This window comes from Trachymyrmex cornetzi, unplaced genomic scaffold (genome assembly GCF_001594075.2).
Source record: "Trachymyrmex cornetzi isolate Tcor2-1 unplaced genomic scaffold, Tcor1.1 scaffold23, whole genome shotgun sequence".
NCBI classification, from domain to species: Eukaryota; Metazoa; Arthropoda; class Insecta; order Hymenoptera; family Formicidae; genus Trachymyrmex; species Trachymyrmex cornetzi.
The window spans coordinates 2,591,393-2,605,004 of record NW_017296956.1 but is presented as its reverse complement, the minus strand read 5'-3'; the positions used below and the strand labels follow the sequence as shown (position 1 = coordinate 2,605,004).

The 13,612-nt window shown below is 36.9% G+C and overlaps 1 protein-coding gene across 2 annotated transcripts in view; it reads right to left on the bottom strand.

The window, feature by feature from the left end:
* sm (heterogeneous nuclear ribonucleoprotein L) overlaps nucleotides 1-13,612 on the bottom strand; it is a 161,316-nt gene that overhangs the window by 41,175 nt on the left and 106,529 nt on the right. For both annotated transcript variants that reach the window (XM_018506705.1, XM_018506706.1), the window contains exon 6: nucleotides 5,356-5,419. In XM_018506705.1, the coding sequence (XP_018362207.1) occupies nucleotides 5,356-5,419 (64 nt within the window). The remainder of the gene's footprint in view (nucleotides 1-5,355; nucleotides 5,420-13,612) is intronic.

Genomic DNA, 13,612 nt, shown 5'->3' with positions numbered 1-13,612 from the left:
ACAAGAAGAATTCAGTCATCACAAAAATGTCGATAAGTAACATAATTCAATTTTTCTTCTCTTCGGCAACTGCGAGAGAAGAAAAGAACTTCCGTTCGAAGAAAGTCACACGAAAAAAGGTAACATGAACCACTTTATAGATACAGTAAACGAGATGCATTAAAAAGTTCGTAAATTTCTTATGAATGAATGCATTAGGATGACAAAGCAAGACGTTCCCCGTCAAGCGCAGATGCTTCTCAGCAAGTAGTATATACCTTCATTTGCGTGCTCGTAACTTTCTGAGAAAAGAGAGGAACACGTGACTCTCTTGCGAATCTGTCCTAGAGTTTAAGTTAAAAAGGTAAGATTTATTTTCAACGAGCGAGGATTTCGAAAAATAAGTATACGCATCCATTAAAGTAAGTCTATTAGACTTGCTTGCTCAGGATTCCCGTTTTTATTTTTGCTCTCATTTCTCCATTAAACGTTGAAGTTTCAATCCTGATAAAGGCGAAATGGAGCATCTTACCGATGCTCGTGACAACGTTACTCGTTTATTTGATCACGCTGCCACAGATAGGTGCCTCGCGCGCGGGTATAATAAAATCACATCGGCCTGCCCACTTTCTCGAAACAAACTTGGCTTTGTTCGCCGTCGACGACGTTGATGACATCCTTTGTGCGCGACATTAATACACACAGAGAGAAACGAACGGCCGCGCGGCGGAGCCAATGACGGTTTGTCGAGGACGGTCTGCTGTCGTCGTCACCGTTGCCAAATCGGAATACCGGATCGACGGTGACAGAAAATTGAGGGTAACGCGATCGGGAGGGGGATTAATCGCGTCCGGCCGAACGTTATTTCTGCAAGTATAATTGAACGGACAGAGGCAGCAGATTAATCGCGGATCTTAATCGCCCGGAGATTCGCAAGGATGGAGGGCGCGCCGTTGTTGCACAATGCCACTCTTTCACGTGTACAGTTGATTAAAATACAAAAGTGAAGCAAGCCGGGTTTATTTTGGGTTTCAGTTGACGTTTACGGCAACGTGATCGTGCTCGTTGCTCCATTCGTTTTATTGGGAGTTAACAATTTAAGCAACGACGACTGTACTACGTCGGTAAGAATACGACATTACTCTTTCGCCCATTTACACGCTTCGTTTAGAAGCTGAAGTTCAAGTTCTGAACACCTAAGCAATCTACTGCCTATTTTAAAATACGTAACAAATAGCTTATGTTCTTATTGATGACCGGTTTAAATTGATTACCCTTCACGATTTGATTTACGCCACTTTCACGGTAAGCGACTCGACTGGCAATGGCGTTTGGATCGATATGCGATGCCCACTATCTCGAATGTGCAAAAACGGCGCGGCCGTTTCTCCTTCGCGGAAATGCAGGTTGCGGTTGAAACCGCGCGATATCGCCTCTAGACCTAATGAAACTTTCATCCGCGAGATGCGGATGCAAGGCAGGAAAGGTTAGAAGTACAGCGATCGACCTGACCTATCTCCGATGCAATTAGTTCGGCAGACGGGTTTGTCGACGCGGATCCCGGAGGGGATTTCGTAATCGAGTTCCTTCCAGGGATAACAAGACAGCCACTATCCAGGAATTGATACAATCTATCAATATAGTTCCGATATTGTTTTATCTAGTCGCGCGGATGGATATATTGCATTTGTTTGAGCTTTTGTACGTTTTGCGGTCTGAATTTTACAAATTTCTAAAACCTGATAACACGCCAATAACGTAACTAAAAAAATTATAACTTTTTGATGACAAATATTTAAAGTGGAATTTAATTAATTTTACACAATAGTGAATTTAAAAAAAAGCGTATATATTCTACAATTATTTTACATATATAACATTGCACGCACAAAAATAATTCAAATTGGGAAATTGGATCATTGAATCTAAAATATAATTTTGGATCATCAAATTAAAAAAAAATCATATTGTTTGAAAAAATACGCAAGTCAGCGATATTTCAGTATCGAATTAAATAACTTTCCTAATATGCGATCTGTTTCTTTTAAATAATAATTCTAGATGTACTCATAATGTATTCCTAACTTTAATTTAGTTTTAAATGGAAATGACAACCCGGAAGATGAATCCCATAAGAGAGAACGACAGCGAAGGGCGTGGCCAACATAATGAAGATACTTGTATCTTATAGGACAAGTTCTTGGCGAGCGAATTTCATCGTTATGTCCGAAAAGGACGGCAATTAGTGCGAAAATCCATCTCTAAGGACTCAGAGATTTCGTGCAGTCGAAAGGCTACGCCGTCGATGACGTCGCTGCTGGTGACAGAACGTCAAGCCCGTGTCGTAATTGGGGCGAATTCCTCGTGCGCTCTGCTCGATTGTCGTTTCGACTGAAATTCTACTTCTAAGGTTTGTACCTGGCACGCGATATTCCGGCAATTGCTTTTCGCTAATTACAGCAATACGAGGAGTCTTACGCGTGATTACGCGTTAGCGAACTTTTGAATTCGCACGAGTAATTTTCTTCGCGTGTTTCAGGGCGTTACCACTATCAAGTTATAACTATGTTACTCTGAACTTAACACTGAACGTTGCAATATACAGGCTGGCTCATAGACGGTTCTCATACTTTAGATCGTTTTAAGATCGTCATAAACCTAACACATAGATTCGTATCTTAAGATATTACTTAAGACAATCTTGAAATAAAAACAAACTGTGAATACTGATCTAAATGATAACAGCGTGACTTAAGGCAGCTCTTATCTTTCAAGATAAAAAAATGAGTTTATTAATTCAAACAGGAATTATACTTAAAGTGCGCATTAAAGTAGCTTAATTTCGTTAGATTAATAAAAAATTCTTTTAATTACAAATATATAAAATTAACGGTTATTCAAATATCATTTCAATGTCTATTATGACGACAAGACTCAAATATTTAATGCGTTTTCCTTAAGAAAGGATCAATATATATTACTACAATAGCAGAAATTAAGGTCACTCCTCTGCTAATCTTATTTCCAGCTATAAGTAAATTTCAGTGGAGGATTTTTCATTTTTCCGGTGTCTACTCGTGGAAATAAACTCACGTCTAAATTGTCTTTGTATAATTGCTATTCGACGCTCGAATTCGCGCAACGAAACCGCAGCACCTCGACGCGAAGAGCAATTATCTCGAAAACGGCGCTAATAGTTCGAGACGAGGATCGCCACGTGGCGTTGGTAATCTTCATTAACCGTGGTAGAAAGAAACGCGGTAATTAATGTTGTAAGATAACTCGAAATAATTTACGCGTCATAACCAAGCGGCGTTGAGTTGCTAAACGGCTACACTTTTGCAATGCGAAGGCCGCGCTCTGCTCTCGAGCATTCGCGCCCTCGGGCGAGCGATTTAATCGTTGGTCAGTGAACCGTGATTCGCAAGAATAATTTGTAAGCGCGGGTTCCCAACTTCATTTCGCCTTTTGTTCCACATACTTTTTCGGAAGGCTGTGCGTTATTGAGATGGGGGGGATATATAGGATTAACTTTATACAAGCTTTCTATAATAAGCCATTACCTAGGCTTTAAGTTCTAAGCCGTAAGAAATTGGCCAATCACAGTCGAATGTGAGAAGAATAATCAACTTAAGATTGGTCAATTTCTTACGGCTTAAAATTTAGGTAATGGCTTATTGTAGAAAGCCTGTTACGGATAATAAGGTAGGTGTGAGCAATACAAAACGAGCTAAACTATCACGTTAGCCGTGAAAAGCGTTAAATGTCAAAGTAAGATATAATTACTTCGCTACAAATGCATTTTGCATTTTATTCAGCGTAATATATTAACGCAGTCCGCATACGGAGTTGTAATTCGAGAAATGTGTTGCCAACCGGGTTGATATTCGCGATGGTGCGTCGCTGTTTTGTCGCGTAAAATTCATTCAATATCCTTGTAACGAGATGTATTTTGAATATGGATTTATTACGATGCATTTGCATATAATTTGCCGCTTCGGAATATTTATACGTTTCGTCGGGTGGTCCAAATTATCACGCACTTTCATATTCCTGCTCTCTCGTCGCCTCGTATTCCAGAGTGAATAGATCTATTCGGATTCTGTGATATGTGAATGTCCGCGACGAATTCATGCGTATGACGGTCGAGCGATTTTTAAGCTCGAGGATCGTTCCCATCGCATTGTCGCGGCATTTCCGGATTGATCTCTCATTTCTAAAACCGGATTGCAATGGATTCCCAAACGTGTTTTGCAAGCTTTTTTTTAACCATCGCTTTTTACGCAATTATACAAAAAGTTGTTTAACATTTAATATTTATAAAAAAAAAAGTTTAAAAAAGTGGTAGAAAGGTCAAGCAAAAACGAGCAATTATGATTTAAACAGATTAAAACTAATTTCAAACGTCTAGAACTAAAATGTCAAGAAAGGATTAAAACTAGTAATTAAGTAATATAAAAATTTAAAATTTACAAAGAAAGAAACGTTATCTATAATCATTAAAATGTTCAATGAACGATAGAAATGCAGACTTTCGCTTAATTTTCTCTTTAAGTAAATAAAATATTCGAAAGAAAAAATGTTTTCTTCGAAGCTTGCGAGCAAAGCCGGCAGGCGAAGCCTTTTTGCGTCTAGATACTGTTTGATCCAATTAAGCTTTCCCCATTATGTGCAACAAGGCACAGAAGCGGCACAAATGATGAACTAAAAAAGGGGAGAAATCGCAACACGATCGGCGTGCGGAGGGAACGATCCTCCGTGCGTTTCGCACGTACGTAATGGCCGTCGCTAATTAAATCGGATTCTGCAGGAAGAAATCAGTTGAACACCGCCCCTCTCTGGAGAATGCGATCAAATTGACGACTTGGATGCAAGAATCGAGCAAGCCTATCTTTTTCAATAAATAATTTTATTATATTCAATAAATGCAGTTTAACGTTTGTTGCAAAAATCTAGTATTTCCAAAGTTAAATCGTATTTGCATAAAGTTTTACGAAAATTTGATCAATCACTAGATATATGCCGTTTGTACAATTTTTGAACAATACGTCATGAACACAGCTGAATTAAATTTCCTTCAGAAAAATCGTATTTTAAATATATGTTAATGATATACATAAAATTGAAATTTGAAAACATTTGATGATTAAAAATTTAAAGATTTCAGATTATGTTGATTGATATTAAAAAAATATTAGTAACGTTCAAAAAAGCAGACTTGTTCGATTCTACATTTTCATGCTGTCGATTGCTGAAACGCATGTCGAGAGACGCGAGGGGAGTGATGTGTTATGAAGTTACACGTACATAACACCAATAAAAGGAAATAAAAAAAGAACTGAGGGAGATGAAAGAGAAAAGGATAGATAGACTCACCCAGTGTCGGTGTCGTGTAGTCCCAACTTTCGGCATCATTCTTGTAGACGTTGAGCTTTGTCGGCTGAAAAAATAACAAAGATATATTTAAATACGGCTTCAAACATTACAGAGAATTGACGTGTAAATTGTTTTTTTTTTCGCGCAGAGAAAAAAATGTACTTTGATTGGAAACGTGTAAATGTAAAAAAAGAAGAATTGGAAATAAAAAGTAAATTAAATACTGTCACCTAATTCCATTTTGTTACGTGTTACATGGAGTTGGAATTTCTTTTCAAAAGTTTCTATCACAGAAATTAGTGAATGAAATTTTTACTTGCAAACAATGTCCTGTTACAAAAAGCTACATGCAGGTGGGCGCATAATGTTATTATTGAGAGTTTCGTATCGAGTTTCCACTGAATGAGGAATAGCAAGTTATCCATAACTCAATATCGCAATTTTCGAAGGTACCGTGTATAGCGTATACCACATCCTTCGATTACAGCAACGAATAATCCGTGCTTGTTCTCAGTCACCTAATGAATACTTGGGCGAATCTCTCGGGCATGCAAGACTAATTCGATTAGCTTAAGCGACGCGAATCCCCAGGTGTTAAATAGAGCAGCTCTCTTCCTCCACTGAACCCCCAATGATTTGCCGTGAAATTCGCAGCTCTTCCAAAACTATACGTATAAGTATAAACGATCGATCGATCGTTTTGTCAGAATCGTCCTTCTCTTGTCGTCGAAAAAATTCGCTCTATCTTCGAGAGTGTATCGTAATATACCCGTAGTATATATGCATCCGCGAGATTACGAGAGCGCTTCTAGGGCGCTTTCCACGGCCGTAAAAACGTCACGTTTCGAGCTGAATAACCGCTCCGGTATATCTCGTCTACCGTGATAATAATTCCGCGAGTAAAACCCGGCAGGGAAAGTAAAACGGCGTAGACAGGAGATACAGCCATCCAGCTTAGCCACGTTTACCAACCGCGCCGAGCACGCGGAAAAAGTTAACGGTCCGTCTGCAATAAGTCGTCGCATTCCACCTCGTTTTCAGACAGGTAGAGCTCCGCGCACTTAGGACAAGCTTTACAATTATATTTCTTGCCATTATAACCACCATATAAAGTTACACGGTGACTTCGAATGATAACTTTTGAACGTTACCTCGAGAAAGGCTTTATAGGTCACGTCGAGGAAATATATCTTTGTCCCTCCACGCTGGCTCGGTAAATTTGTTTTCTTATTTCTAACCGTATCTATAGTGCCCATCAATTTTTCTTGCAGATATTCCGATTTTCATAGATAAAACGTACAGAATGAATAAAACGAAAAATAATTTCCAAAAGGCACACTTAATTTGACGCAATAAAGACCGAAAGAAAGTATAAGGAGATTATTTTTAATGGAAACATTTGCTCTAAGAAAAATTAAAATACATATGTACGTCGCTTTAAAAGATTGTATCAAGATAACGTCTTTTCGTTGCAAAAATGCTAAATATAATTTAATTGTGTCTTGTTTTATTTCAATATTTTTAAACTCATCCGTCTCCTTTTTAAAAATTTGAGACAATTCAGAGGAGTTGCTGCCAAGGTAGATAAAAACAGGAGAAAACAGAAGAAACCGTCGAACGTGGTCCGACAGTTTGTTCGTTTGATGGTCGAGAAGCTTACAAAGATTCACTATGAAAAACCAAGAAGGGGAAACCAGACGATGTCGTCTTTATGCATTCGGTCGCTAGAACGAAGCATGATTCTGTTCGAGATAATCACATTTATAAGAGCTAAGTGTGCGAACACATGTTTGTTCATCGCGCGGAATGCGTGCTAACACTTGTCTCGAGCCTGTTGTCCGAGAGATGTTAAGTAAATACTGCATTTTTGTCGTAGCTTGTTTTCATCAAAAGAGTTAAAAATTTAGAGATAAAAAGCAGGGACAAGACCTCGGCAAAAATCGCTCTTTTCTAACGACAATTTTCAACGAAAGAAAATTACCTGGATTATTTTTAAATTTCACGAATATTTTTCTTTAATAAATACTCATTGTCAGTTGTATACTTTTACCTATATTAATCCTCTTTTCGCAATTAAAAACAATTTTTCCACATACTTTTACATTTTTAATAACAATAATTTTCTCTAAATCTAAATCAGTGCATAATCACTGATATCAAAGCCAAGTGTGCCACTGGTAATCAGTGAATTAAATGTGAGATCCCTAACCTAGCTAATCTTTAATGTGTGATCTAACTAATCTTGTTTTAGTGCTTAAATTCAATGAATATGATATTGGAAGATTGAAATTAACTCTAAAATGCAAATATCAGTATTTTAGTTATATAATGCTCAAACATTCTTCCTTTCTTAGTTGAACTTCACTGATTATCAGTGCAAAGTATGCCACTGGGTGTATTAGTGACTATCCACTGATTCAGCTTTAGAGAATTCATACAAAAAATTATTATATTTCCATGAGTTGATTATATCGTTCAAAATTTTTATAATCAAATATTTAATTTTATTTACGCAAAAAATTATATTATCTTTCTCTCATTTCTTATTTTTAAATATTATTCTTTAATTAAGTATTTCTTTATTAAGAATAAAAATTTACTTTCAATAATTTCATTGTATGCAGCAGAAAATATCCTTGTTTTTCGCATTGTGGAAGGTTCTATTTCCGTAAAATCGATCGGCTCATTGCACGTGCAATTTCTGGGCAATCTTGCCGCAATTTACAGAGAGTTACACGTGCGCTCCACTCAATTTCGTCAGAGTAGATGGTACTTATATATAATATGCGACAAATTTCTTTCTGAAATACTAATAATTTTTCATGTAACTGTGCCGTTATTACATCATTAATACTATAAATGCAGATTCTTCCGAAGGGAAAACATACATAAATTAAGTTCGAAGAAGTTATTTTGGATACATAACGGAGATATTCGGTATTTTCGAAGCTCTCTTCATCCTATGTTGAAATTTTCAAAAGCTTAGATTGCTAACCTACGGTGTTGGAGTTGCTTTGAAGTCGCCATGAGAATTATTCAACAGGATACAAGCTTGATGTAGCTGCTACTATACCCCTATATTTCGGGCTTAATCATTTTCCCTTGTGTGCTTGCGATGCAGAAGTCTGACCTGCATCCTACCGCGCCCGGAAGAGCGAAATTAGTTCCTCTTTATTGCGCCGAGGTGAGGTAATGCCGTTTACTTCGCCTCGGTGTTAACTGTCCCGGCATTAATCCACGTAGAAAGTAACTTTGTATCATTCTCACAGCGTCACTTGTAAGTAGCTGCAAGAAATTGTCTATGCGACAGCGTAGAACGTCACTTTCGTGAAAAAGCTTATATGCAAAATCGTTCTATGACTGGCAATAAACGTCAGGCATATTTTTATTACTTGAATTTTTTAGAAAGTATCACCGTTACTTTAGTATATCTATATACTTTATATACTAAATAGTATATGTCTATATACTTTATATACTAAATAGTATATCTATTTAGTATGTCTATATACTTTATATCGCGTGTACACTAGAGTTTTTTATGCTAATAAAAACATATCTTTATAAAATGTTGTTGAAGAGAATTTAAATTTAATTTTTTTAACATTTTTTTTTTTACTACTTAAACCTACAGACGCATATCCTTTGCGTTCTCTCATTCACGGCATTCATAATTCAGAAGAGGAACGGAACTCTTTTCTAGCGGATATGCAGTAGCAAATGGAGCAGACTTTTGCGTGCCGCAATTGCAGCACGACCGGGAAAATTATTAAAGCCGGAAGATAAGGCGGTGCTATGTAGCGGCGTAGCTGAATAATTCAAGCGACTCGAAAACGCTAATTTCGCCGGAGGGAAAGAGGAGAGACGTTCGCCTCGTCGGAGCACCTCATTTCATCTGACGACGACGAGCCTCTTCTTATTGGATTTAAGACGTTGAGTTAAGCATTGAGAACTGCGGGCGGATTCCGCTGGTGCATTATAGTGCAGAGCCGATTTAGAATCGATGCTTTATGATACGCCGCGAGGTATAATTATCTCTCAGTTCATTTTATCTCAATTAATTCATCGCAATGAAAATAATAATAGCTGCGAGTAATGATAATATTATATAGTCCCAAAGTGTACCGAAATCAATGTAAGGAGATATATTCATGCGATCGTATTTATGCGGAATTATTTCTGAAGTTTTAAAGGCTAGCTAACGAATTATATTTAGCTCCATACCTCACAAAAGTTTCATACAACCTCAATAGCACTTGAAGTCGAAGAAGCGTAAACTTGCAATTGGTTGTAGATTGCGGCGACGCGAAAAAGCTTTTTCAATTCACGTAGAATATCGTCTCGCGAGTTTATACAGACTGTCGTGTAGCGAGTTATTTAGTTGGCCTACATAGAGTATTCCACAGGGTTTCGTTCGATCTTAATCTCGATGATAGTTTAGTTAATCAATACTTGTCGACACAACACATTGGAGTGCCAACAACTTCGCAAACTGAGCGTGCAATTTATTATGCGTTTTTTAAGCAAATTCTACCATTTTTTCTTCGAAGTTATTATTTCTAAAAGATTTAATGGCTCCTTGAAAAAATTGCAGGGTGATCGCATTTTTCAGATTTGTACTATGAAAAAAATCCATGCAGGATAATCTGTATGTATAACCTATTTTCGTAAACTGTGAGATATGCCATTTAAAAGATTTAAAATTTTAATTCTGCAAACGCTCCGAAACAGCACGGAAATAACATAACACTGAGCATCATGAGATTGCGCAGAAAATATTGTATAAGTTAACAGAACAAAAAAATATAGAACTGTATCAAAATTTTAATTTAGTTAAAAAAGAAAGTGTGAAACAGTCACGTGAGGCTTCCATGATTGCCATAATGAAATTAAAAATATCACGTCATCTAGAATTTTTTCACGTTTGAGAAGCGTAATTATACTAGGTATGTTTTTTATTCTTGTACTAAACTGCATTAAACTTTTTCCCGCTCTTGTCAAATATTAAATACGTATCTATCTCACTTTAAGTTCCGAAAGTATACACTATACTGTTCAGCCACAGAAAACATACCGTACTGAACAGCGAGGGCTCGAATCGAACAGTCTTTCTCTCGTAAAACTTCTTTTCACCTACGATCGTTTGAATAACACATCCCAAAATCTCGGGCAGTTTTCCATGCTGCAATCTATGGAGCGCCATTGGCCGGATTCATACCGCGGAACGGAAAACGCGGAAAACATGAACCATTGTTTCACACTGAGCGTCGCTCTCGTAACGAGCCAACCGAACTCTTATTGATCCGCGAATCAGACGGTGCGTTACTGATTTATGATCTTCGGTGAGAGCAAAAACGAATCGCTCCGATACCTCCATTCCGTTCCTGTTGTACGTATCATAGTAGCTTTTGATCCGCTTTCAACTTTTCGCTAAAAGATTCTTTTCCCCAAAAAATACCACGCGAATATGTGGAAATAATAAATTCTCTCAAGGAACTTTTCAAAGTTCTTGCGTAAAAATAATTTCAGAAATAATATATTATCGCCTGATTTTCTGCCGCAAGAATGTATGCGATGAAAAATGATAATTTTTACAATAGTATTTTTTTGTAAATTCATAATGCGCAATATCAAGTAAAAAAGGCTAAAAGCTAAAAATTTATACAGAATTTTGGAAATATCTTGCAGAAGTACACGTTATACATCCATATTAAATAAAAAACAGATAACATTTTGCTTCGTAATTTAATATTTTACATACACTGCGAAAACGATACTTTATTTATGAGATGTAATGTTTATTTTACTAAAATAAATCCATATTTAAATGTAGTGAAATAAAATTTTATGCCTGACAAATAAAATAAATCGTCTATTTTATTTTTTTTACAATTAATAAGCAAAATAAGACATATTTCACAGAAATGTATATTCCAGTGATTACAGTCAAATTTGTTTGTAACCAATAAATATCGAAGAAAACGTCACAAGCACCAACATTCGCTTCCGAATATTTCGACTTTTTTTGGTGTACATTGGCGAGTCGAATAAACCTGAAAATTTTTACATCGAGCTTTACGTTCTCGCATTTTTCCTGATAGATAGAATATTTTAAATTGTTCTCTCGCCGCTATCGAACCTCACGCGCAAAACGTACATATCGTGAATTACCATGGATATGTGTTTCTTTTTTTTTTTATTTCGCCATAAGCAGCGTGGAACGTGATGACCATTTCGCACGTGTGCAGAAATGAGGATGCCCAGAGGGGAATTCGTGATACCGTGGAATAAAGGAAGATGATACCATGCGCCAAGTAAACCGCTCCGCGAAGACTCGCAAGCGTAATCTGCCCCCGAGTTTCACAACCGCGCATCGAAGAACATAAAACAAACGCGCACGAGTTGAGAGCCGAATGAACGAGTGGGATTTCGTTTGGCCGTTCACTGTAGCCGTCGTCATAAAACTCCGATAGCTTTTTTCAGTCCTTTACGATCTCTCTTCTTTATCTCTTTTTTTTTTGCGTTTCTGCAGAAAAATGCGTTTAACGATGCAACGGATGAAGTAATTAACACCGCGAATAAAGACTCCAATGGTATTAACTTTTCTTTGTACCTCTCGCCTTTGTATATTTCACTAAACGTAATCTTCCATAGTCCTCCCAGTTCCTGAGTTCCGTGTGAATATTAAAAGAATCGCCGCTTCTAGAATTCTAGTACAGTAAAAACGAATTTAATATACACACGCGGGAAGGACGGTTTTGCTAAAGTGTTTAGAAATTTAGTCATATACAGAAAATAATTTTGTTTGGACCATCAAAATTATTTTCAGATCTGGATCTGGCTAAATTTTTATATACACTGAAAGAACAATTTTGCTGAAGAATCTAAAAATTTAGCTAGTACAGATTTAAAAAATAATTTTGATGGAAAACAATTAGATAGGACGACAAAATTTCTGGAATATCAAAACATTTTGCAGCATTGACCACCTTAAGATTCCTGCAAAATTATTTTGATGGTCCAACAAAATTATTTTCAGATTTGTATCTAGCCAAATTTTTTCTTTCAATTTTCAGCGTACTTCAACAAAATCGTTTTTCCCTTGCAAATATTATGCAAAGGATCATCCATAAACGTGATGTATAGAATAAATAATCTAGAATAAATAATAACAATGAAAAAAAGCAGCTAAACAACCAACGGTCAGCAACATAAACATCATCCTGATGGACAATGGATATTATTTATTAACCACGAGCACACTTACGATAACGGCCGCGCACATTTGCACGCGATAAAACGTCTGAGCATGTCCATCACTCGAGTCTCGACAGTTTGGCAGGCTTGACGAGCAGCGATATATAAAATTCGCCTCCGATATCGCGTACCGATACTACCGATGTGCTTTTATCTCTCCCCTGTGAGCTGCTTTGATGGAAAAAGCCAGGAAAAAGGAGGAAGAAAGAAAAAGCGATTGGAAACATACGAGCCCCTTTTGTTCCGCGGACAAACTTTTCCGCGACGAGTGTTCTTCTTTTTTCTACATACCAACGCAACGTTACCGATGTCAAAGGTTTTATTTCCGGTAAAAAATAATAAATTGCCGGAACGAAGTCAGTATAATATCAATGTGCATTTAAAACATACAAAATCCAAGATATCAGATTATAAAAAATATTTAAAAGTAGAATTCACCTTGCATTAATAAATTAAAATTTATTAAATATATCTGCTTTTTATAGGTATAATACATTAAAGTAAAATATTGTTTTCGCGAACGACATATATACGATCGTCATAGATTTTAAACGTGTAATTACTGTAATTGATTTAAACAGTAATTATAACGTAGCCCCTCGTAATTGTCACTCGCATGCACAGGGCTGTTGCTTCGAACTCTATTTCTGATTTGGAGTCGTAAATGTGGTCACGCGTCGCATATTTCTCGTAGTATGCAATTTAACGTCTAATTTCGGTTGTCAGCAACCGAAAGTCCGGCGAGACACGCGAAAAAGAAATTTATGCCTGCTATTCACGCCTCAAGTACCTGTGACGCTCGCGGTAAGTCGTATCGACTTACTGACTATTTCAGTGTTCGTCCTAGCCTGGATACTGAATCCCAATCGATTCTCGAACTGCCAATCTGTTAAAACAAACTTTGAAGTTAAATAAAGAATAAAATCCTGTTCGTCTATATCCCTGAAGCTAAATCGCGAAAAGTTCATTCATTTTCGACCGAAAATGTATTCCGCTTTTG